Here is a 25,602-nt window from a genome sequence, read left to right as displayed (position 1 = left end):
CCAGCCAGATAAGCCGAATCAACCCTGTCGATCAATGGGGTGACAGATGTCATGGCCAGATCACCCTCACATCCTGGCTGAAATCTTATTGGTGTCCGTCCACACCTCCACCTAGCCCGTAGGAAACCAGTCCACATGACTTTCAAGTTGAAATTCATTTGCCAGGGGTACTTTAGGCTGACCTTGCCAGGTTGGGTCTCCTGGCCCACCAAGAGGTCATGTGGACATGGCCAGTTATGGTTCTCTCTCTGTCCCTATAGGTTAAAATCGCCTAGTTCCAAGAATTCGAGTTCAAGAAGAAACAGGCAGGCACTGGGCCATTGGCCCCAAGTCCCCAAAGCCCCAGACGATCTGGTGGGTTCCGGGTTGAACCTGAGAGTGGCCCGCCCCGCTGTTGGGGAGAGTGCGGTGTGGGGCCTTGGTGGGGGGAATGCTCTGTGCCCAGTACCTGTGCAGAAGCAGCACCCAGGCCTTACGGGCACATCTCCCAGCACCGACGGGACCCGTACACCCACCTCCTTGGCCCAACCCCCGGGCAGACAGGAGGTGAAAAGGAGACAGCCGGCCTAGGGTGTGGTGACTACCCAGCACCCGGGCACTGCAGGCTGCAGCTGCCTGCCACTCTCCTGGCCCCTGAGCCCAGGATGCAAATATGGCCAACTCATCTCTGCCCAACCTGGTGCCCCTGGGCCCCGACTGCCTGCGCCCCTTCACCCTGGAGTCCCTGGCGGCCATAGAACAGCGGGCAGCAGAGGAGGAGGCCAGGCTGCTCCGTAACAAGCAGATGGAGATCGAAGAAGCGGAAAGGAAGCCACGCAGCGACCTGGAGGCTGGCAAGAGCCTGCCTCTCATCTATGGGGACCCCCCGCCGGAGGTCATCGGCATCCCCCTGGAGGACCTGGACCCTTTCTACAGTGACAAGAAGGTCCGGGTGTGGCGAGGCTTCCTCTATCTGTGTTCCCCATCCGTCCACCTGTCTGTTCCCGGGGTGGGGTGGGGGTGTCTCATGGAGTCTCTCCCTGCCTTAGACCTTCATCGTGCTCAACAAAGGCAAGGCCATCTTCCGGTTCTCCGCCACACCGGCGCTGTACCTTCTGAGCCCCTTCAGCATCATCCGGCGCTCGGCCATCAAGGTGCTCATCCACTCATATCCTGTCCAAATGGGAGAAGATGCGGGGAGGTTGGGGGGGGGGGCAGATGAGGTGCTGTGGGCCAGGAGACCGTCTGTCCCTGTTCCTTTCCCAGCTGCTCAGTCGCTTTCCTTGACCCACCCCCATGCTGTTCAGCATGTTCATCATGATAACGATCTTGACCAACTGCGTGTTCATGACCATGAGCAACCCACCTTCTTGGTCCAAGGACATGGAGTAAGTCATGTCCCCGACACCGTGGCCCCCCGTCCTGAGCAGCCCCATCCCACATGTCTGCACCCTTGGGAAGGCTCCGAGTAACACCCCTCTTGTAGGGGACACATTGTTTCAGGTTCACTCGTTGACCCCTTGAGCCCCTGGGGGTAGAGGGGAAACCTCCACTATCACCCTCACTAACAGCCCTTCTCTGGTGCCCTTCTCTCCTGCCGCACGCACACGCCCCCTCGAGTGACTTGCCTCGCCCTGGCTGGCCCTTCCCCCTCCAGGTACACCTTCACCGGGATCTACACCTTTGAGTCTCTCCTCAAGATACTGGCCAGAGGCTTCTGCGTCGATGACTTCACATTCCTCCGCGACCCCTGGAACTGGCTGGACTTCAGCGTTATCATGATGGCGTGAGCCGGGGCCCGAGGAGGTTCTGGGACTGGGATGTGTGGCGTGAGGTGAGGCCAGAGCCCACACAGACCCTCGCCCGCCGGCTAGTTGGGTTACCCTTGCTCCCGCCCTCCCCACCACTAAGCCTCAGTACTGTCCTCAATCTGGGCCCCAATAGGTACTTTGGGGATGTTTGACCTGTCCCTCAGTTCTCTGTCATAAATATCCCTTGGGATTCCTCATTCTGAACCCAGAGAAACCCTGATTTCTGTTCCAGCTCCCATCCCAGCTCTGATGCAGCCTTACCCCAATACCCCACCCAGGTATCTGACAGAGTTTGTGGACTTGGGCAACATCTCAGCTCTGAGGACCTTCCGTGTGCTGCGGGCCCTGAAAACCATCACTGTCATCCCAGGTGCCAGGAGATGCGGGGACACTCTGGGCCATTGGCCTCCTGCTGCACAAAGGCCTAGGAACTGACACTCAGATTCTGGGAGACTGGTACAGGCTTACAAAACTGTCAGGCTCTTGTTTTTGTAGGATTCACACCACAGACTAGACCCAGAGGGACCCACATGTCCAGCAAGCAAAAGGGGTTCTTGGCAGGAGGTTGGGCATTTGAGAGGCACAGGTTGGCAAGGGGGATAAGTCCAGGCTCTAGAGCCAGATGACCCGGGTTCAGTTCTCCCTTCTACCACTTCCTGACATTGATCTTAAGCAAGTGGCTTAGCCTGCCTGTGCCTCAGTTTCCTTATCTGTAGACATTGGGATGTTATAAGGATTAGATGCCTTGATCATCTATGAGGAGTTTAGAATAGCACCTGTCCTATGGGCTGTGGTGCATGCATGCATGCATGCGTGTGTTTTCTCCTTAGGCAAAGGAGAAAACTATACCTGGAGGAGACACAAAGTAAGGAGGTGGTGGGAAGTCCCAGGGCTCAGGGCTCTGGGATGAGCATACTATCTCCTCCCCATCAATGACAGCAAGACAATTCCAAAACAACGCTGCAAGGAGCCAGGCATGGTGGTGCACGCCGTTAATCCCAGAACTCGGGATGGTAGGGACTAACACAGGCAGGCTGGGGGCTAATCAAACTCAAGTTCCACCTCGAGTGAGAGGGCTCCGTCTCCCGCGTTGCCATCAGCTGAACACCAAGCATTCGGAACACGTGCATTTGTGGGGGACCTCTGATTCCAACCACCCCAACCCCTCCCCCTTTCTGAGGGGCACAACTTGAGAAATAGGTGGTCTGGAGAACACAGCTGGGGTTGCTAACCTAGAGACGCTTATTAAACTCCTCTGCGTGTGTAATTCTACGGGTCAGGCAGCAGCCCACTCAGTCTTAGAGGCCATGCTCCCAGGGATGAGAGCTCAGGGCAGGGCCCAGGCCAAGCTTCACACTGAGGATGTGTTCAGAGAGGGGTGGGGCTGACAAGGGGAGCCTTCGGAAAACGAGCAGCTCACAGTAAGTCCAGCCTTGGAAATGGAGTCGGCTAAGGCTCGGGGTGGGAGAGGAAGGGCGTTAGGGTTGAGGGTCTGTTATCATACCTCCACACCCCTGCTGAGGTTTTCACTCTTTCTGTGGCCAGGACTGAAGACGATCGTGGGCGCCCTGATCCAGTCGGTGAAAAAGCTGTCGGACGTGATGATCCTCACCGTGTTCTGCCTGAGCGTCTTCGCGCTGGTGGGGCTGCAGCTCTTCATGGGGAACCTGCGGCAGAAGTGTGTGCGCTGGCCCCCGCCCTTCAACGACACCAACACCACGTGGTACGGCAACGACCCGTGGTACGGCAACGACACGCGGTACGGCAACGACACGTGGGACAGTCACGAGAGCTGGGCCAACCACAGCACCTTTGACTGGGATGCCTACATCAGCGATGAAGGTGAGAAGGAAGGCATGCAGACAAGGCAGGCCCACCCAGCCCCTCCAGTAGCCCCTGGCTAAGCTGCTTCTCCTTGGCAGGAATGCGAGCTTAGATCCCATCACCCACCAGTCTGGGTTAACCTTCAACTAGGCCCTTGGTCTCTGTGACCCTCACAAACCTCCCCTATCAAAACGAGATGAGAAAACATCCATCAAAGGGTTAATGTAACAACACATTGCTTTAAAAGTCCTGAGGGAGGGCTGGGAGATGGCTCAGCAGTTTAAGGCGCTTGTTTGCTAAACTACTGTGGCCCAGGTTCAATCCCATGGCACCCACAGACAGCCAGATGCAAAAAGTGCCACATGTGTCCTGTGTTTGTTTGCAGCAACAAAAGACTATAGCTTACGTGTGTGTGTGCACACACACATCCACAAAGACGGGCAAATTAATAATTTTTTTGAATCCTGAGGGAGATGGCTCAGTGAGTCAGAGTACTTGCTGAGCCAGCACAAGAAACTAAGTTCTATACCCAGCACCCAGTTAAAAAGCCACGTGTGAAGCCGTGTGTGGTGGTGCACACCTTTAATCCCAGCACTCGGGAGGCAGAGGTAGGAGGATTGCCTTGAGTTCGAGGCCAACCTGAGACTTCATAGTGAATTCCAGGTCAGCCTGAGCTAGAGTGAGACCCTACCTCAAACAAACAAACAAAAAGATTTAAGAAAGCCAGGTGTGGCCATGCATGAAGACAGGAGGGTCACCAGGGCTCCCTGGTCAGCCAATCTAACCGAAAGACCAGCGAGTTCCAGGTTCGGTGAGACCTTGTCACAAGGAGATAAAGTGGAAGGGTAATAGAGGATGTCCTCCTTGGGCTCTGCATGTGTGCACACATATGTATGCCACACACACTATACACACAGCAAAAAACAAAAATCCTGAGGTTCTCGCCATACAAAGTGACCGTCTATCATCCCTGTCCCCTAACCTGAGCACCCTGGTTTCCTCCCCCACACTCTGTTCTCCTTCCCTTGCAGGACCACTGCCAGACACACCCCCTCATCCTGCTCACATGTCCATCTGTCCTTCATGGGCATGCGAAGACACACACAAATTCTTACATGGCCACTGTGAATCCACACAGTGACTACTTATGGTAATGGTACACCTCCTTTACCCTGGTCCCTGGATTCTAGCTCCTGTTCACTGTTCACTGAGGGATCCTGAGCAAGTACACCGTGGCCTCGTGCGCACACAGACACAACCCCTCTGGCTCTCCTTGTGCCCCTGGCGGGTCCTGACTTCATAACCACACCAGGCACTGAGCCAACATGGCTTGACACTGAGCCCCCGCACTTTGCCCTCCCGGAGACCCTGGAGTGTGGAGCCATTCTTAAAGGAGGGGAAGAGTCCCCGGAGAATACCCATTTGGCATCTGTGGCACACACAGACCTGCCCACAGGTGTGCACGGGCTCACAGTGCATCCACGTGGGTGACATGTCTTCTTTGTGGCCTCTGACCCCCAAAGGGAACTTCTATTTCCTGGAAGGCTCCAATGATGCCCTGCTTTGTGGGAACAGCAGTGACGCTGGGTGAGTGATGACAGGGCAAGAGTCTGGGGAGGGGAGGGCTCGCTGGGGACCAGGACCCGGGCGGGGTCGGAGTGTGAGGAAAAACGGCTAAGATGGATGGAAGACTTGTGTGATTGAGACATGGAGAGCTGGGAAATATTGCCCCTTTGGAGCACCTGTCCATCCCCAGCTGACCCTCGCTTCCTTCCCTAAAGCCAGTCCCTGCCTCCTCCTACCTACAGGCACTGCCCCGAGGGTTACGAGTGCATAAAAGCTGGGCGAAACCCCAACTATGGCTACACCAGCTACGACACCTTCAGCTGGGCCTTCCTGGCTCTCTTCCGCCTCATGACCCAGGACTATTGGGAGAACCTCTTCCAGCTGGTACCTCCCTCCCCCCATCCTTAAGCCCCACAGCTCCACTCCTTCCTTCCTTCCTATTACCTCCTCATGGCCTCACAAGCCCTACCCCAGGACGGCCGGGTCCCCAGCCGGGCCATCGCCTCTAGCAGACCACTACAGTGCCCCGCCAGGCTCTTGGAGACCCTTGACCAGAGCCAAGCGGTAGCCTGAACTTCCTTTGCCCACTTTGCTTGGTGAGCTGAGGCTGGGCCAGGGGCAGACTCAGACCTGGACACTCCCAAGACCTCCCAGAAACCAAGAAGGCAGCTGAAAAACGCAACACTGCCCACACGTGGTTCCAGTCAGCTCTCTGTATCCATGGGTTCCACACACTTACAGATTGAAAATGCTTAGGAAGGGACTGGAGAGATGGCTTAGAGGTTAAGGCGCTTGCCTGTGAAGCCTAAGGATCGAGCTTTCGATTCCCCAGGATCCACGTAAGGCAGATGCACAAGATGGCGCATGCGTCTGGAGTTCATTTGCAATAGCTGGAAGCCCTGGCGCACCCACACTCTCTCACTCTCACTCTCTCTGTCTGTCTGCCTCCCACTCAAATAAATAAATAAAATATATTTTTTAAAGAAAATGCTTAGGAAGAAGGACTAGTGATATAGCTCAGGGATAGAACACTTGCAGGCCCAAGACCCTGGCTTCAGCCCTCAGCAAACGAGAGACAGAATTTTGGTGAGGGAGGATCATCTCTGAAGTAATAGCCTAGCACCTCTTCACGTGCACTTACGTTGTATTAGATATCACAAATAACTGAGAAATGATTCAAAGCAGAGAGAGGACGTGCCTAGGTTAGATGCAAATACTACCCCCCTTCATGTAAGGGACTTGAACATCCCACCTGCAGGTTTTGTATCCCAGGGACCAATCCCCAGGGTACTAAGACGCACGTGCTTCTTTAATGCCCACTGTTTGCATGGTAGGTGGACCAAGTTTGCATGATGGTGCCTTTTGGTCATGGGCTGTGTTTCTACTTTCTCGTGTTCTTTCTCTCCCTTCCTCTCTCTCTCTCTGTCTGTCTCTCTCCCTTTCTTTCTTTCTTGGCTTTTTCAAGGCAGGGTCTCACTCTAGGCAAGCTGACCTGGAACTCACTCTGTAGAGCCAGGTTGGTCTGGAACTCACAATGATCATTTTACCTCAGCTTCCCGAATGCTAGGACCAAAGGTACATATCACTCCGCCCAGCTGGCTGTGTTTCGAACAACGTTAACAATAATAATTAGAACCACAATCTCCTAACTAGGTACTAGGCTCTGAGGCAAAAGCATTATTCGAGCTCAGATACCCATTTGTTTTTCCTGGTTCTTGGATCTCAGAACATCTGGCTGGAGTCCCTCATAGCTCTCTGAGTCAGACAGCCAGGAATGCCTGGGCTCCTCGAGTTCCCTTAGCCTGCTGAGGATGGCCCTCGACCTCCAAGCTCTGTGAGGGAGCCTCCTTCCCTTACCTGTCTGGGTCATAGGTATGTGGAGGGACCAGAGGATACTATGAGACCCTCTCTTTCCTTCTTTCCCCAACCCCAGACCCTTCGAGCAGCTGGCAAGACCTACATGATCTTCTTCGTGGTCATCATCTTCCTGGGCTCCTTCTACCTCATCAATCTGATCTTGGCGGTGGTGGCCATGGCATACGCTGAGCAGAACGAGGCCACGCTGGCCGAGGACCAGGAGAAGGAGGAAGAGTTTCAGCAGATGCTCGAAAAATTCAAAAAGCAACAGGAGGAACTGGAGAAGGTATGGTCCCAGGCTGAGGGGTGGGCCGAGGACCCAGGATTCCCTGCTCTCAGCCTGGGCTGCTCTGCCACTAGCTTTTCCTGGCAAGCTAGGAGTAAGGGGCAGGAGGGAAGGACTACAGGGAAGAAGGAGCAGGAAGCCCTAGGCTGGAGGCTTTGGTGGAAGGGGGACCTTCCGGGCCATAGAAAGGGGATTTATATCTTTGTGCCATGCCTCAGTTTCACCAACTGCAGCAAGGAATCTGGAGTAGTGAACCCTGAAGTTTCCTCCAGCTTAAAGGCCTATGGCTTTGGGCTTTTTTTCTGGGCCAGAGTTGTGGCAGAAGCAGGGTCTCTAGTGGTGCTGGAGTGGCCGCCTCTTGTTCATTGCCTCCTTCAGCGTAGGGTCCATCAGCGTGTCAGAGTTGAACATCTTCAATGCTGGGAGTCTGCCATCATTTTGTCCCCATCATGCCACACCACCACCTCTGAGGTCAGCCCCTCCATACATGTTAGGTTTGACAAAGGTCAAGAACAGGGCCTGGGGCTGGAGAGATGGCTTAGCAGTTAAGGCACTGGCCTGCAAAACCTAAAGACCCAGTTTTAACTCCCCAGGACCCACATAAGGCAGATGCACAAGGTGGCACATGCGTCTGGAGTTCTTTTGCAGTGGCTGAAGTCCCTGACTTACCTATTCTCTCCCCCCTCCTTCCCTCTCTTTCTCAAACAAATAACTAAATATAAATAAAATATTTTAAAAATATTTTTATTTACTTATTTGACATAGACAGACAGAGAGAGAAAGAGGCAGAAGAGAGAGAGAGAGAGAGAGAATGGGCGCACCAGGGCCTCTAGCCACTGCAAATAAACTTCAGACGTGTGCGCCCCCTTGTGCACCTGGCTAACATGGGTCCTGGGGAATGGAGCCTGGAACCGGGGTCCTTAGGCTTCACAGGCAAGCACTTAACCGCTAAGCCATCTCTCCAGCCCTAAAATATTTTTTAAAAAAGAAGAGGGCCTGTTCTCCGACAGGCCTCCGTGATGGGCTCTGAAAGCCAATGAGCCCATTTCCCACCCCCGCCCCCAGTTCAGAGTACAGCCTCTCATCCATCATCCTTGATGTTCTACAGGCCAAGGCAGCCCAGGCTCTAGAAAGTGGGGAAGCAGACGGGGATCCAGCCCACAGCAAAGACTGCAACGGCAGCCTGGACACCGCACCCGGGGAGAAGGGACCCCCGAGGCCAAGCTGCAGCGCGGAGAGCAACATCTCAGATGCGATGGAGGGTGAGTGGTCCGCATTCCACCCCTTCCTCTGCGTGCTCTGGTCCCTGAGCCGCTCAACATGCTGGGCTGAGCTTTGGGAAGGGCAGTAACTTAATATTGGCAATGAAGAAATGAGCTGTGATAAATATAGTCCTGTCAACCTAACCTAGTTCTGGTTGCAAGGCAGGCCATTGCGGGAACTAGGGGCTTCCGGGAGGGCCTTGAGGGATGCCAAGGCAGCAGGGAAGGACGGGATAATAATATTAATCAGGAAGGCCTATGTTCCGGAGACTAGAAAGTCGGTTCCTCCAGTGTGCTCTGGGTAAAAGTTAAAGGTCAATGGTTTTTGTTTGTTTTTATTTTGTTTTTCAAGGTAGGGTCTCGCTCTAGCCCAGGCTGACCTGGAATTCACTATGTAGTTTCAGGGTGACCTTGAACTCACAGAGATCATGCTACCTCTGCCTCCCAAGTGCTGGGATTAAAAGCAACTGCCACCACGCCCAGCTTAAAATTTTTTAAATATATTTTATTTATTCATCTGAGAGAGAGAGAGAGAGAAAGAGGCAGAGAGAGAGGAAAAATGGGTGCACCAGGACCTCCAGCCACTGCAAAGGAACTCCAGACACATGCGTTTTGTGCATCTGGCTTACATGGGTCCTGGGGAATCGAACCAGGGTCCTTTGGCTTTGCAAGTGCATTAACCGCTAAGCCATCTCTCTATCCCTCAATGGTTAAATGTTGCACTTAGAGTTACAGACTCTACCCAGGCCCTGTGCCACTCCACTCCCTCAGGAGGACAATCAGGAAGCAATGACAGAGGAAGGATGGCTCCATGCTTGATGGGTGGGTTGACAAGCCAGGTGGAGGAGCAGTTCTGTCCATTGTCCCTACACAGCCGATGGCTTTGGTGAGGCAAGAATGAGGAAAGCACCCTTGAGAGGAAAGTGTATCTGGCAGGGGACAGTTTGAAATAGACTGTGTTATGGGCAGAACAGAGCAGGACCCTTCATGAGGACCTATTTCTAAACATGGGCCAAGAGCATACAGAACCAAGACCCCTAAGTGGGTTTCTGCTTCTCCCCTAAAGACTCTGGGGCCCTCCGAAGACCAGGGCGCCTCACTCCCCTTCCAGAAGCACAGCCCAAGGCAAAGGCCTGAGCTCAACTCCAGGGCACTGAGGGCCTGACTTTGTGGGGTGAGGTAGAGACCTGAGGAGAGGCTAGAGATAAAGTCAAGGGACTGAGCTCTAAAGGTGGAGTACGTAGGTAGGGTTTTGAGGGGCAGGTCTTACAATAATAAGCTGTGGGGTGGGGCTCAGAGAAGGCTCTGTTATGAGGATATGTTTCAGAACACAAAGAACAGGGTGGAGCGGGGCGTGGTGGTGCGCGCCTTTAATCCCAGCACTTGGGAGGCAGAGGTAGGAGGATTGCCATGAGTTCGAGACCACCCTGAGACTACATAGTGAATTCCATGTCAGTCTAGGCTAGAGTGATACCCTACCCCGAAAAAAAAAAAACAAAAACAAAACAGGTGGACCTTTGAGGGGTGAGGCTCAGTTTAGAGGGTGATTTCAATGGAGGGGACACCATGAAAACTGCGGCCACGAAAATTGCGGGTCTTGGAGTAATGGTTGGAATGCTGAGAAGTGGAGTGGAACTCTAGCAGGGCTTGGAAAGGGGCCAACGATCTAGACGGAGGGAGGGGCCTGTGAGGGGCAGAATCCTCATTAGACACCTGTAACGGCCCCCCACCCCCAGAGCTGGAAGAGGCCCACCAGAAGTGCCCACCGTGGTGGTACAAGTGTGCACACAAAGTGCTCATATGGAACTGCTGCGGCCCGTGGGTCAAGTTCAAGCACATCATTCATCTGATTGTCATGGATCCCTTCGTGGACCTGGGCATCACCATCTGCATCGTGCTCAACACGCTCTTCATGGCCATGGAACACTACCCCATGACTGAGCACTTTGACAATGTGCTCTCTGTAGGCAACCTGGTAAGAAGGGAGAGCTTGGTCACTTGGGGACAGGACGGAAGAGGATCAGCAGGACCCAGGGGCATTGTCTAGGCTGTGTGCGTATATGAGGTACTCATTAGGGGCATGTAAGGGACAGCTGGAGTTTTCCCAGTGTATGTAGGGGGCGTTGTACAAGGGAGGTCCACGTGCCGATCTGTGTGTTTCAGACATTTAGATTTCAGGGTATTTGGGATGAGAGAGACTGGGTAGATCAGGTCTCTTGGGAATCTGGGATGCAGACCACATCCTGGAATTGGGAGTAAGGGAGTAGAAATACAGTGGGGAGGGGCACAGGTGACGGACGACTCCAGTTTTATAGGCTGTTGCGAGTCTAAAAGGGACCCGGGAGAGGGAGCATGTGGCCAGGGACAGACAGGCCCAAAAGGTCCCAGCTCACCCCAAAGTATTCCCAGTTCTTCTAGTCCCCACCCAGCCCTTTGCTGCTCTGCTATTGTTGACATGCGCTGATCCGCCTGCTTATCCCTGCCTATTAGAGGCATTATCACCTCATTGCCAGCGCCAGTGGAGCCGGACAAAGGGAAAAGCCGCCTCGTCCTCCAGCCCTTCCCCACCCTCTCCAGTACCCTTCACTGCCACCACACCTTGGAAAATGGGCAAGATGTTCCCCTGACCTCCAGAGAGAGGCCAGCTCAGGGCGCGTAAGAAGTGGGGCTCAGGGCAGAAGCAAGCCTGAGTGAGTAGTGAGAGAACCAGGCCCCGGATGTCTCAGCCTTCAAGGCAGACGTATCTACCCTGCGAAGATGCCCAAGCCAGCCCAGGCTGGGCAGAAGGGACAAGGGTGTGCTCTGGGCTCAAGGCACAGCTGCCAGGGTGTGTGTGATGGGCAGGGCCCACCCGCCTGCCAAACCCCTGCCTACAGTATGCAGCTATCTGAGCACCTGCCGGGGGCCAGGGACAGCTCCTGCGAAGGGCCCAGCATGTGCCCGGGCAGGCTGTGAGCTGAGGGCAGCTGATGCCTGGCAGGGGAAGGGCCAGGACCAGGGAGCTTTGCAGCCCTCAGTACCTGTACCAGAGTTGAGGAGGCACCTCTCACCTTCTCCTCCTTTATTTTGCCCGTTTTGGCCCTGGCCCTAGACCAAAGCCTGCTAGCTAGACTGTGGGTGTGGCTTAGTTGGGGGAGTGCTTGCAGAGTAACGTGAAGCTCAGAGTTCAATCCTTAGGCCGCATAATGCAGAGCTTGATGGCACCCACCTGTAGCGCCAGCACTTGAGAGGTAGAAGCAGAAGGATCAAAAGTTCAGGGTCCTCTTTGGCTACACAGCAAGTTTGAGGCCACCTGAGATGCCTTTTATTTTTATTTATTTTATTTATTTTATCTTACTATGTTTTGGTTTTTCGAAGTAAGGTCTCACTCTAGCTCAGGCTGACATGGAATGCACTATGGAGTCTCAGGGTAGCCTTGAACTCACGGCAATCCTCCTACCCCTGCCTCTCAAGTACTGGGATTAAAGGCACGCACTACCACGCCCAGCCTGAGACGCTTTAAAAAAAAAGCAAACAAAGCTTGCTAGGTTCTTGGACTGGACCCAGTAGAGAATGCACAGGCAAGAGCCTAGACTGAGTGCCTCCCTGGACTGAGTGCCCCAAGAACTGGGTGGCATGACTGGGAGCTGGGTACCCACCTCTCTGAGCCTCGACTGCTCGTGGAATGTGACAGTATCCACCATCTTCATATACAGCAGCATGGCATGATGAGGTCTCTAGTGTGAGCCAGACAGCACTTCAGGAATGCTGAATGTGTGATCAGGTCAAGGACCCAAGAAGTTAGTGACTTGCACACGGCCCCAAGGTCAGAAATGAACATGACTGGGTCTATGTCGTAGCCACCTCTGCCTATGACATGGCCTTGGAACTGACATGCACACACACACACACACACACGCACACGCACGCACGCACAATGGGTCCCACTCCTTGCCCCTCTCAGGGCCCTGAACCCCAACCCCACAGTCCCCAGAGCTTCTGCCCGGAGGTTGGGGAGCAAGGATCTCCCGAGGCCCTGTGCTGCCTGAGGCTCTGTGCAGCACATTCTACTTCTCCGTCCCACAGGTGTTCACGGGCATCTTTACAGCAGAAATGGTGCTGAAGTTGATCGCCATGGACCCCTACGAGTATTTCCAGCAGGGCTGGAACATCTTCGACAGCATCATCGTTACCCTCAGCCTGGTGGAGCTGGGCCTGGCCAACGTGCAGGGGCTGTCTGTGCTCCGTTCCTTCCGACTGGTATGCAAGCCCCAGGGGCTGGTGAGGGTATGGGAGGGTACTTCCTAAGAAAGGAGGATCTCTTTCCCTGTGCATGTCACGCGGCCCTGCAGAGCCTCTACCATGAAGCGGGAGGAGGGGGCCTCATTCCTTTTGACTCAGGGCTGAAAGGACTAAACTGACAGTGCCAGGGGCCTGTGTCACATGGCCTTGGGCAGCAGTAGAGCAGAGGCCTCATGGTGCATGCCAGACGGGAAAGTTTCAGCAGCCCCTTAGTAAAGGACTTCAGAACTGTTCTTCCTTCCACTCCATAAATATCACGTCTCGTATTTCCTGACTTATGACGAACCCTCTCATGCATACACAAAGGTATAGTCCCTTACCACCAGTGATGGCATTCCTTGCATTAACCTCTGTCCACTACAAAAATAAACTTTTGTGATGAAGGCTGAAAGTAACACTAACTGATGGGTATAAACATAAATATTTAGAAGGCAACCTGTCCATTTAGCATATCAATAGTAGAACATTCCCTACTAGGGCCTATGACCTCCCCAGGCACCAACTTTTGAGCAACTTTACCGTGCTGTGGAGATGACTTCAAATCCAACCAGAAAGTGGTTGGTTACCCCCATAACAGTCATCCACTATTGTACCAGTGGACACATCTTACCTGGCAGGTCAGTTGTGGAGCACACGGGGTCCATAGCTGGGTACTCACGTCAGTCACACAAGGCATGTACTTTTTATTTCTTTTCAATTCTTCTGATATGATTTGATCAATAAGTATTTTATTTAAGTATAGGCTGGGCTGCAGAGGTGGCTCAGCAGTTAAGGCGCTTACCCAAAAAGTCTAAGGATCCAGGTTCAGTTCCCCAGTGCCCACATAAAGCCAGATGCACAGGATGAGGCATAAATCTGGAGTTTGTTTGCAGTGGCTAGAGACCCTTGTCTGTCCTCTCTCTCTCTCTCTCTCTCTCTCTCTCTCTCTCTCTTTCAAATAAATAAATAAAAATACTTACGGTGCAGGCAAAGGGTGATACACCTCGAGTGTCACCCGCCTCCAGCAACCATCAGCATTCGCAACTCGTGTTTTTATGTCCTTTCAATTTTTATTGGGGGGGATGTGTTAAAACTAATTCTGATATATGATTTCACTTGTAAATGCTTTAGTCTGTATCCTCTGTGGATAATGAACTTTTTTTCTTTTTTAAAAAAATATTTTGCTGGGCGTGGTGGCGCACGCCTTTAATCCCAGCACTCGGGAAGCAGAGGTAAAAGGACTGCCATGAGTTTGAGGCCACGCTGAGACTACAGAGTGATTTCCAGTCAGCCTGAGCTAGAGTGAGACCCTACCTCAAAAAAGCAAACATATGTATTTTTATTTATTTAATAAATAGAGAGAGAGAGAGAAAGGCAGATAGAGAGAAAATGGATGCACCAGGGCTTCTAGTCACTGCAAACATACTCCAGACACATGAACCACTTTGTGCATCTTGCTTTACATGGGTACTGGGGAATCCAACCTGGGTCCTTAGGCTTTGCTAGCAAGCACCTTAACTGCTAAGCCATCTCTCCAGCCCAAACTTTTTTCTTTTTAACCTGGATAGCAGGAGGCAGTAGGACATCAGTTGCCCCATTGAACAGAGAGGCCTCATGCCTCACAGGGTGGTGTTTCAGACGACTGGATAACATTCTTCCTCCTGGGCTGCCTCGGGGTTGGCCACGGTGGCGGTCGGGCCTCATTCACCCTGCATTCACTCCTGCCTGGCAGCTGCGGGTCTTCAAACTGGCCAAGTCATGGCCAACCCTCAACATGCTGATCAAGATCATCGGCAACTCGGTGGGCGCGCTGGGCAACCTGACGCTCGTGCTGGCCATCATCGTGTTCATCTTCGCCGTGGTGGGCATGCAGCTCTTCGGCAAGAGCTACAAGGAGTGTGTGTGCAAGATCGCCTCGGACTGCAACCTGCCCCGCTGGCACATGAACGATTTCTTCCACTCCTTCCTCATCGTCTTCCGCATCCTGTGTGGGGAATGGATCGAGACCATGTGGGACTGTATGGAGGTGGCCGGCCAGGCCATGTGCCTCACTGTCTTCCTCATGGTCATGGTCATCGGCAACCTGGTGGTAAGTAAGGCTGCCTGGGTACCTCCCACACTCTAGCCCAGGAAGTGCATGAGGTGCATCCATCTCCTTTCTTTTCATCATTAGAGGGGCTTGTTTCTGAAAACCAGGCTGTATGAAATCACTGGTATTTAGAATTTTCTACAGCCAGGCATGGTATTGCATAGCTGGAATTCTAGCATTCAGGAAGCTGAAACAGGAGGCTTGTCATGAACTCAAAGTCAGCCTGCACCACACAGTGAGCTCCAGGACAATCTTGGTTCCCTAGTGAGATCCTGTCTCAAAACAAAAGCAGGGGCTAAGGAGATGTGGATGAAGCCCTTGCCGATAAGCGTGAGGGTTTGCGTTCAGACCCCAGCGCCTACGTGAGAACTGAGCACGAGCCTGCCATCCTAGCGCCGCGGGGCAGAGACAGGGGCGCCTGGGCTTGATGACTTGCTCGTCTAGACAAGTCACTGAGCACCAGGTTCAATGCAAGACCCTGTCTCAAAAAATAAGGTGGAGCTGGGCTTGGTGGCACACGCCTTTAATCCCAGCATTTAGGAGGCAGAGGTAGGAGAACTGCTGTGAGTTCGAGGCCACCCAGAGACTATATAGTGAATTCCATGCCAGCCTGGGCTCAAGTACGAACCTACCTCGAAAAACCAAAATAAATAAATAAATGAAGCCCCACTCACTGAAATCATAATTTTATGGGCCTTTACCCAGAAATCCTCAAATTTTAACCTGTTTAAGAATCACTAGGCGCTGTATAAGGCAGATTCCTGGCCCCACAGAAAATCTGATTCAGCAACCCTAGGATGGGGCCTGGGAATCTGTATTTCAGATGATCTCCAGGGTCATGCTGCTGACTCTGGTCCAGAAACGATGTTATATGCTGTGTTTTTGGTTTTCAGTGTTTATTTTATTTTATTTTTTGTTTTATGTTGAGACAGTCTTACCCTGTAGTCCAAGCTAGCCTCAAATTCAGCCATCTTCCTGCCTCGAGCTTTCAAGTGCTGGAATTACAGTCTGCACCATGCCCAGATGGAGGGTCGTATTTTTTTTCATTTTTTAAAAATGTATTTATTGAGCCGGGTGTGGTGGCGCACACCTTTAATCCCAGCACTTAGGAGGCAGAGGTAGGAGGATCACTGTGAGTTCAAGGCCACCCTGAGACTACATAGTGAATTCCAGGTCAGCCTGGAGTAGAGTGAAACCCTATCTGGAAAAACCATATATATATATATAATTTATTTATTCATTTAAGGGAGAGAAAGAGGCAGAGAGAGAGAATGGGTGCTCCAATGCCTCCAGCCACTGCAAACGAACTCTAGACGCATATACCCCTTGTGCATCTGGTGAATGTGAGTCCTGGAGAATCGAACCGGGATCCTTTGGCTTTGCAGGAAAATGCCTTAACTGTTAAGCCATCTCTCCAGCCCTGGAAGGTTGTAATTTGAGTGACGTGACAAGATAGGGTATCAGACAAACCAGCATTAGAAGGCTAGCTCCCTCTCCTTTGACTTGTGCTGTTCATGTCACCCTGAACCAATTACTGGGGTCTCTCACTGTCACAGAGAGGGTATCTAATCTCTTGAGGTTACTGGGAAGGCTGACTTCACCAGCATGCAGAAAGGCCCAGAGTGGAATGAGTCCAGAACCCTCTGAGAAGATCCTCTTAGCTTTCGCCCACCGTCTTATCCTTCCCTGTTCCTGTGGGCCCAGCTTCTAGGGAAAAAAGAATACACAGGGAGGTTGGGGTCAGTTCTGTCAGAGTTCCTCAATGCTGTGCCCAGCTACCCCCTGTGGCCAGCACTGCCCTGGGAAACGGGTGGGAGGCCGCTCTCCACGTTCCACGTTCCGCAAAGGCCTGAGAAATCCTCAGGCTGCTGGGTCAGCACTTCTCAGATATCGCTGAGCTCCATCCGGGGGCAGAGGCAGATGGGGGAGGGGGTGTCACCTCAGCCAGAGAAGGAGACCGAAGGATAGGTACCTGGGGCCGGTGGTCCCTGGGAGAGGGCATCTGAGAGAGTGAGGAGAGGCAGGAAGGACCCTGGGCTGAACTTTGGGGCGGAGCTAGAGGGGAGACACAGGCTCCAAGTACAAGTCTATGAGAGCAACTTTAGGGATTGGAGTGGCTAAAATGTCTCTAGGAAGGTTCTATCACTGTAAGCGGACAGGGTACCTCAAGCCCCTGCTCGGCAACTTGCTGGCTGTGAAACCATGACCAATATTTTTGTTTTTTGAGACAAGTCTTGCTATGTAGCCATAGCCATCCTTGATCCTGCTTCAGCTTCCTAAAATGCTGGTATTACAGGTGTGCACCATATACCTGACTTTTTTTTTTTTTTTTTTTTTTTCGAGATAGGATTTCACTCTAGTCCAGGCTGACCTGGAATTCACTACGTAGTCTCAAGCTGGCCTTGAACTCACAGTGATCCTCCTACCTCTGCCTCCCGAGTGCTGGGATTAAAGGTGTGCACCACCATACCCGACTTACCTGGCTTTTTAATAAAAAGTATTATTATTTTCAAGGTAGGATCTCACTGTAGCCCAGACTAACCTGGAACTCACTCTGCAGTCCCAGGCTGGTCTTGAACTCACAGGAATCTCCCTACCTCTGCCTCCTGAGTGCTGGAATTAAAGGCAGGTGCCACCATGCCTGGCTAAAAAAAATTTTTTTGAGGCAGGGTCTCCCTATAGACTAGGCTGGCCTTGAATTTACTGCAATCTCCCTGAGCATCCCCAGTGCTGGGATTCTAGGAATGAGCCACCACAGCCAGCTCCATGCCTGGTTTACTTTTTTCTTTTATTAGTTTTCCAGGTAAGTTCTCATTGTAGCCCAGGCTGATCTGGAACTCACTCTATAGTCTCAGGGTAGTCTCGAACTCATGGAGATCTTCCTACCTTAGCCTCCCAAGTACTGGGATTAAAGGCATGTGCCACATACCTGGCTTATGCTTCTTTTGGGTGGGGGGTTTTCGAGATAGGGTCTCACTCTGGTCCAGGCTGACCTGGAATTCACTATGTAGTCTCAGGGTGGCCTCGAACTCACTGTGATCCTCCTACCTCTGCCTCCCGAGTGCTGGGATTAAGGCGTGCACCACCACACCCAGCTCCTTTTCTTTTAAGCAAGAAATTTAACTTCTTGAGGCCTTGATTTTCTCATCTGGGAAGTGGGGATGGTCATGGTGGTGATCGTGAGGCCGACATGACGCAGGTCTCAGTGAGCCTCTGAGCCCAGGGGAAGTCAAATGTTGCAAACGGATGGTTTATGTCAATAATCGTTATGCTTACAACAAAGTACCCCTTGGGTTTTAGCTAGACACAAGCCATTTGGTCTAGTGCTTCTGCCACATGCTTGTCCCTGCTGTGTTCAGGTCTTCCTATACATTGTCTCCAATTGTCCCCACAGCCCTGGGGAGGTTTCTCCACACCCAAAGGAGGCAGGACCCAGAGCCACCTGTCTTGTGAGACACTGAGCTGAGACAGGGGACTGGCTCTGTGATTCCAGGAACCACTAACTCCAATAAGAGCACTGGTGTTCATGATGGTTCCCCTGAGGCCGATGGTACCGGGGCTGCCTTGCCCAGCCTCTGACCAGTATCCTGTCAAGGTCCGTGTATTCGTCCACTCGCTTGGTCCTCACAGCACCTAGCAGGGGCGTGCTGACTTCTGTTTCAGTGATGAGCAAGCAAAGGCTCCAGGCTATGGGGTCTGAGGCCAGGCTTCCTCCTCCAGTGTCTGCCATCAGGGTACTACACTGCCTCTGCGAACTGTCACCTCAGGACACGCATGCGCACAACACACACACACATACACGCACAACACACACACACACGCACACACACACACACACACACACACACACGTGCGCGCGCCACCGGTGCTCTTTTCCAGCCCGGCTTTATAGCTCTCGCCTTGTTCAGCGGGAGAGCAGCAGCTCCAGCTTGGTCAGCTCCTTGGGCACTGTCCCCTGCCCCCCTCCCAACTAACTCTTCCTCCTCCAGGCCACAGAGAGGCAGGTGTCTGCCAGAGGGCACCAGGGCACCCTGCCAGGGAGCATTGAGGGCCTGTGCCCCCTTGCATCCATGGAGTTGGGTCACTTCCTCCAGCTTACTGTGAAGAAGAGGAAGTGACTAGGGTATGGGTACCCCACCCACAGACCCCCCACGGCGTGTGACCTCCCTCCCCCGCCCCTCCCCCCTTGGCCTGAGGAGGCTATTTCTGTCCTGGGCAGGAGCCGTGTGCAAACCCTGCTGACCCAGAGAGCAGCTAATTCCCATCTCAGATGTGTTTCTGGCAACTGGGAGCCTCCCCCTGAGACAGGGAGAAGAAAAGAACAGTAAATATGGGTGGGGGCAACGGTGGAAAGGAAGTTAGAGGACGCGGAGTGTGGACATGGGTGGGAATCCCCCAAGGCATATCCTCCCAAAGAGGATTTTATTTCATATATCTTAATATATATATGATAACATTATACTGTTTTATGTAGTTATTATATTTATTATTATATATTATAATAAACATTATATATATATATCTATTATATAAATATATGTTTAAGATACTATGTTAACCTGATAGTTAAGACCATGACAATAAGACCTTGGAGGACACTGGTGATGCCAAGCAGTGAGGACACATGAAAACGGTCAAGGATAGCACAGTCACACATACAAGCTTCCCTCCCCACCCCCCATGCCTGCTCTGCCTCAGGTCCAGGAAAGCAAGAACCTGCCTGACTCTGGCTGGCAAGGATCATGACTTCTCACCCCAGCCAGCATCAGCTCCCTCCCACTACCCAAAGATGGCTGGGTGGGCTGGTGGGAGGATGGGGCCACCACAGTGAGAGCCTTCACGATGCCAATCACGCTGCAGTCTAAGGGAATGGTGCCCTTTAGATTACACAGTGACACTTAGAAACCTGGGTTCTAGTCTTGGCCCTGGTATATGTCAATCACTCTACTTCTGTGGGATTGTTTCATCATCTACAAAATGCTGAGGCGGGTTTGTAGCTAACCGATTAATCCTTGTCCTTTGAACCATTTCCTGTTATTACTGCTACACCTACGATCATCGTCATGATTATCATGCTTGTTTTTGTTTTTCTTTTTGTTTTTTAAGTAAGGTCTCTCTCTAGCCCCGGCTGACCTGGAATTCACTATGTAGTCTCAGGGTGTCCTTGAACTCACGGCAATCCTCCTACCTCAGCCTCCCGAGTGCCGGGCTTAAAGATTTCCTATTATTGCACGGGTAATAACAGCCAACGTGACTTGAGTAATTACTAAATCTTTAACTTGTATTGATGGTTTGGAAGTCACAATGTAATGAAATCATCCCCATTTTACAGATGAGGAATGTGAGGCACAGAGCAGTGAAACTACTTGCCTCAGGACACACAGCTATGATGATAAACTGGGATTCAGAGCCAGCCAGCATGGTCTCAAAGCCTGTGCACCCCAATCTCTGTTGTCAATGGACGTCTCCGCCACCTCAAGACTATTGTGTTAGTCTTATCATAGGTCACTTGCCCACCAACGGTGGCAGAAGAGCATTAACTGTCCTCTGGAAAAGAAAGCAGGAGAGGATGGGTTGATCTAAGTCCTGGTCAACAGGGATGAGAGAAGGGAACCATGAGTGGTATAGATACAGGTCAGAAGTCCTCTCCAGAGCAGCAGGGGACAGGCACCTGCACAGAGAGGTTTGGTGAAAAGTCCCCTTTCAGAGCCAGGCGTGGTGGCACAGGCCTTTAATCCCAGCACTCAGGAGGCAGACATAGGACACAGGACATAGACATAGGAGGATCAGTTCCAGGCCACCCTGAGACTCCATAGTGAATTCCATGTGAGCCTGGACTAGAGCGAAACCCTACCTCGGAAAAAAAAAAAAGTCCCACTTCATACGTAAAGAAAAGAAGCTTAAAAAATTAAGGGCTGGAGAGAGGGCTTAGCAGTTTAAGGTACTCTTGATGCCTAAGGACTCATGTTCAACTCTCCAGGCCCCACATAAGCCAGACGCACAAGATGATGCAAGTGTACAAGGTTGCACATGTGCACAAAGTGGTGCACACGTCTGGAGTTTGATTGCAGTGGTTGGAGGCCCTGGCGAGCCAAATTTCTCTCTCTCTCATTAAAAAAAAAAAAATTAATTTAAAAATTAAAAAAAAAAAATTTGCAGAGCAGGGTGTAGCGGTGCATTCCTTTAATCCTGCACTCGGGAGGTAGAGGTAGGAGGATCACCATAAGTTAAAGGCCACCCTGAGACTACATAGTGAATTCCAGGTCAGCCCGAGCTAGAGTGAAACCCTACCTCAAAAAATAAAAAAGATGCCGGGCATGGTGGCGCACACCTTTAATCCCAGCACTCAGGAGGCAGAGGTAGGAGGATTGCCATGAGTTCGAGGCCACCCTGAGAATACAGAGTGAATTCCAGGTCAGCCTGGGCTAGAGGGAGACCCTACCTTGAAAAACCAAAAATAAAAATAAAAAACAAAAAAGATACAAAAAATTGCAGAAAATTAGGATTCCCAGGCGTCATGCTAGCACGCACCTGCAGCCCTAGCCCTCAGAAGGTGAAAGGGTCAGAAGTTCAAGACCAGCCTGCTTGTCCTACACACACCCTATCTTGTTCTTTGTTCTGCATCTCCCCCCCCCAAAAAATTAAAATATTAGAAGTAGAGGGCGGAGCCATAGGAAGAGTCCCTGTCACTCAGTGTGCCTCCCCAAAGCCTGCCACTTCCCCTGGTAGCAGGACCCCGATACACGTGCAGGCCTCCATTTCTGTGTCTGTAAAGCAGGATGACAATAACAGTCCTCTCTTGCACCATTCCTTGTGAGCACCCTGTTCGGTGACACCCTTTTAAAAGCCAGCATGATGGAGAGAGCTGGGCAGATGGCTCCATGGTTAGAAGTGCTTACTGCACAACCTGATCACCAGAGATCAGATCTCCAGGACTCACGTAAAGCTAGACGTGGTGGAACATATGTCTGGAATCCCAACAGGGCTGCTGCAACGGGAGGTGGAGTCAGGAGAATTCACAGCAGCAAACAAGAGAGAGCCAGTCTCAGGCTGGAGAGATGGCTTAGCAGGTAAGGCACTTGCCTGCAAAGCCTAAGGACCCAGGTTCGATTCCCCAGAACCCACATATGACAGATGCACAAGGTGGCACGTGCATCTGGAGTTTGTTTGTAGTGGTTAGAGGCCCTTTTAAGAAAGAGAGAGAGAGAGCCAGGCATGGTGGTGCACACCTTTAATCCCAGCACTCGGGAGGCTGAGGTATGAGGATCACCATGAGTTCAAGGCTACCCTGAGACTTCATAGTGAGTTCCAGGTCAGCCTGGACTAGAGGATTAGAGTAACACCATACCTCGAAAAAAAAAAAAGAGAGAGAGAGAGAAAGAGAGAGAGAGAAAGAGAAAGAGACCCCAGTTTCAAACAAGGTTAGAGGTGAAGACCAACACTCTGACCTCCACATGGGCACCTGTATGTACATCCGCCCAGTCAACACGTGGCAGGTCCCATCTGTAACCCTGGGGACCCTCTGCTGGCTGAAGGTGACAGGTACCCCCAGGGCCTGGAGGCTAGCTGTCCTGAGACCGCTCCCATCAACCCTTGCTTCCCAGGTCCTGAACCTGTTCCTGGCCCTCCTGCTGAGCTCCTTCAGTGCAGACAGCCTGGCGGCCTCGGACGAGGACGGCGAGGTGAACAACCTGCAGATCGCCATTGGGCGCATCAAGTGGGGCATTGGCTTCGCCAAGGCCTTCCTCCTGGGGCTGCTGCATGGCAAGATCCTGAGCCCCGAGGACATCATGCTCAGCCTTGGGAAGCCTGGGGGTGCCGGGGAGGCTGGGGAGAGTGCCCCTGAGGATGAGAAGAAGGACCCGCCCCCCGAGGAGGAGGACAAAGACCTGAAGAAAGACAATCACATCCTGAACCATGTGGGCCTGGCAAATGGCTCCCCCTCCAACATCGAGCTGGATCACCTCAACTTCATCAACAACCCCTACCTGACCATTCACGTGCCCATCGCCTCTGAGGAGTCCGACCTGGAGATGCCTACGGAAGAGGAAACTGATACATTCTCAGAGCCCGAAGACATCAAGGTGAGCCCATCCCGGGTCTGGCTGGAGGGGTCCGGGGCCAGAAAGATTCGGCCTCCCATGTCTGTGTGACCTTAGGCAACTCAGCAAGTCACAGACACTCTGTGTGACCCTTGGTTTCTCCATCTGTAAAGCGGGTGCGGTGGCACCAGCCCTGTGGCATTGTTGAGCTGTGTTATGTCACATGCTATGTACCAAGTACATGATCAGTTCTCTGTAAGGGTCACTTTTACGGCTATTAACATGATTGTCATGGTTGGACCACCTAAAACACCACCTGGGCCTCCTTCACCAGTAGGTGGAGTTCTTGGACAGGACACTGTTACCAGTGACACCTGGGCTCCATGATGCAGACCCAAGAGGCCTCTTTTCATCATGGTCATCTATTCCTGCTTAGAATCCAGGGCTTGCTACGGTGCCAGGTCCAGGCCAGGGACTCTGAGGACAGGAACAAGAAGGCACAATAGAAATTAAGGACAAGGGCTAGAGAGATGGCTTAACATTTAAGGTGTTTGCCTGCAAAGCTTAAGGACCCAGGTTTGACTCCCCAGTACCTACGTAAGTCAGATGCACAATGTAGCCCATGCATCTGGAGTTTGTTGGCAGTGGGTAAAGGCCCTGGCACATCGTTCTTTCTCTATCTGCGTCTTCCTGTTGCTCTTTCTCTCTCTTAAATAGATAAATATTTTTTTAATTTAAAAATTAAGGCAGGCATGGGGGCGCACATCTTTAATCCCAGCACTCCGGAGGCAGAGGTAGGAGGATTGCCACAAGATCAAGGCCACCCTGAGAGTACTTAGTAACTTCCAGGTCAGCCTGAGCTACAGTGAGACCCTACCTCAGAAAAAAATAAAAATAAAAAGTTTTTGAAAAGAAGAAATTAGAGCCAGGTATGGTGGTGCACACCTTTAATCTCAGCACTCAAGAGACAGAGGTAGAAGGCTCGCCATGAGTTTGAGGCCAGCCTGAGACTACATAGTGAATTCCAGGTCAGCCTGGACTAGACTGAGACTTTACCTTAAAAAGAGAAAGAAACAGGGGCAGGGAAATGGCTTAGTGGTTAAGGCACATGCCTGCAAAGCCAAAGGACCCTGGTTCGATTCCCCAGGACCCATGTAAGCCAGATGCAGAAGGGGGCACATGTGTCTGGAGTTTGTTTGCAGTGGCTGGAGGCCCTGGTGTGCCCTTTCTCTCTATCTGCCTCTTTCTCTCTCTCTCTCAAATAAGTAAATAAATAATTTTTTTTTTTTTTTTTTTTTTTTTTTTTTTTTTTGCTTTTCAAGGTAGGGTCTCACTCTGGCTCAGGCTGACCTGGAATTCACTATGTAGTCTCAGGGTGGCCTTGAACTCTCAGTGATCCTCCTACCTCTGCCTCCCGAGTGCTTAAATAATTTTTTAAAATAAAAATAGATAGAGATTTTTTTAAAAAAAAGGGCGAGAGAGAAATAAATTAGGGACACAGGACGAGGAAAGCAGAGTTGTGGCACAGGCTCAGCATAGGAGGGCTGACCCAGCCAGCCTTGCTGGATTAAGACTGCCCCTCCTCCTGCCCCTCCCGTGTGGGGGAGAGAGGGAAACTGTAACATGGGTGGCAGTTACCCCATCTGAGCCCCCCAGGGGAGCTGACTCCAAACCTCTCACTCATACGCAGCTCTGACAAGAAAATGGCTGGCACGTCAAGGAGGCCGGGGCACTGCCCACACCACCTACCAGTCCCGGGCTCGGCAATGACCTTTGCCCTGAAAACTCTTGACTTCTTATTCCCCCCAAATATGTGGCATGCTGACTTACCAGGGGGCTGAGTGCCTGCTGCACTATAAATACCCTAGGAAACATGGCACCGACCTAGACCTCGGTATGAGGAACTCAGCGGGGGAGGAGCCAGCTAGAGAGCACCACGACCATGCCTCTGTGAGGGGAAGGGGCCCGGGCAGCAGACAGGGCTCCAGGGGCCTTGGTGTGCACAGGTGAGACCCGGAGTTTAGTGGCTACCCTGGCTGACGTAATGCCTCAATTCCCCTTTTTAAAAAGTCTTATTTTATTTTATTTATTTATTTATTTGAGAGAGAGAAAGAGGCAGACACAGAGACAGAGAGAGAGAGAGAGACAATGGGCACACCAGGGCCTCCAGCCACAGCAAACGAACTCCAGACGCATGTGCCGCCTTGAGCATCTGGCTTATGTGAGTCCTGGGGAATCAAACAGAGGTCCTTTGGCTTTGCAGGCAAACACCTTAATCACTAAGCCACCTCTCCAGTCCTCAGTTTCCCTTTTTGTCAACTGGGAAGTACCTACCTCTGGTTTTCTTAACACTGCCAGAGTGTCTCTCTCTCTCTCTCTCTCTCTCTCCCTCTCTCTCTCTCTCTCTCTCTCTCTCTCTCTCTCACACACACACACACACACACACACACACACACACACACACACACACACACACACACAAAGGGCTGCCCAATCCATCTTCCTCTTCAGGGACCCCACCATGAAGTGCCCCCTTGCAGCATGGAAGCCTGACTGGGCAGCTAGCCTAGGACAGCACCAGGAGGTGGGAGGAGGCCCCGCCAGGCCCGAGCACTGGCCCCCACCC

The 25,602-nt window shown here is 52.0% G+C and overlaps 1 protein-coding gene across 1 annotated transcript in view; it reads left to right on the top strand.

Annotated features, from left to right (window-relative positions):
* The first annotated feature begins 652 nt into the window (after positions 1-652).
* The window catches only part of Scn4a (sodium voltage-gated channel alpha subunit 4), a 37,056-nt gene continuing 12,106 nt past the window's right edge, over positions 653-25,602 (top strand). Inside the window, exons 1-14 of the mRNA XM_004655069.2 lie at positions 653-925; positions 1,029-1,147; positions 1,278-1,367; positions 1,637-1,765; positions 2,069-2,160; positions 3,336-3,632; positions 5,138-5,201; positions 5,423-5,564; positions 7,114-7,323; positions 8,432-8,585; positions 10,322-10,560; positions 12,651-12,824; positions 14,578-14,934; positions 22,539-23,018. Coding sequence (XP_004655126.2) covers positions 653-925; positions 1,029-1,147; positions 1,278-1,367; positions 1,637-1,765; positions 2,069-2,160; positions 3,336-3,632; positions 5,138-5,201; positions 5,423-5,564; positions 7,114-7,323; positions 8,432-8,585; positions 10,322-10,560; positions 12,651-12,824; positions 14,578-14,934; positions 22,539-23,018 — 2,820 coding nt within the window. The remainder of the gene's footprint in view (positions 926-1,028; positions 1,148-1,277; positions 1,368-1,636; positions 1,766-2,068; positions 2,161-3,335; positions 3,633-5,137; positions 5,202-5,422; positions 5,565-7,113; positions 7,324-8,431; positions 8,586-10,321; positions 10,561-12,650; positions 12,825-14,577; positions 14,935-22,538; positions 23,019-25,602) is intronic.

This window comes from Jaculus jaculus, chromosome 9, assembly GCF_020740685.1.
Source record: "Jaculus jaculus isolate mJacJac1 chromosome 9, mJacJac1.mat.Y.cur, whole genome shotgun sequence".
Taxonomy (NCBI): domain Eukaryota; kingdom Metazoa; phylum Chordata; class Mammalia; order Rodentia; family Dipodidae; genus Jaculus; species Jaculus jaculus.
This window is presented reverse-complemented; position numbering and strand designations above follow the sequence as displayed.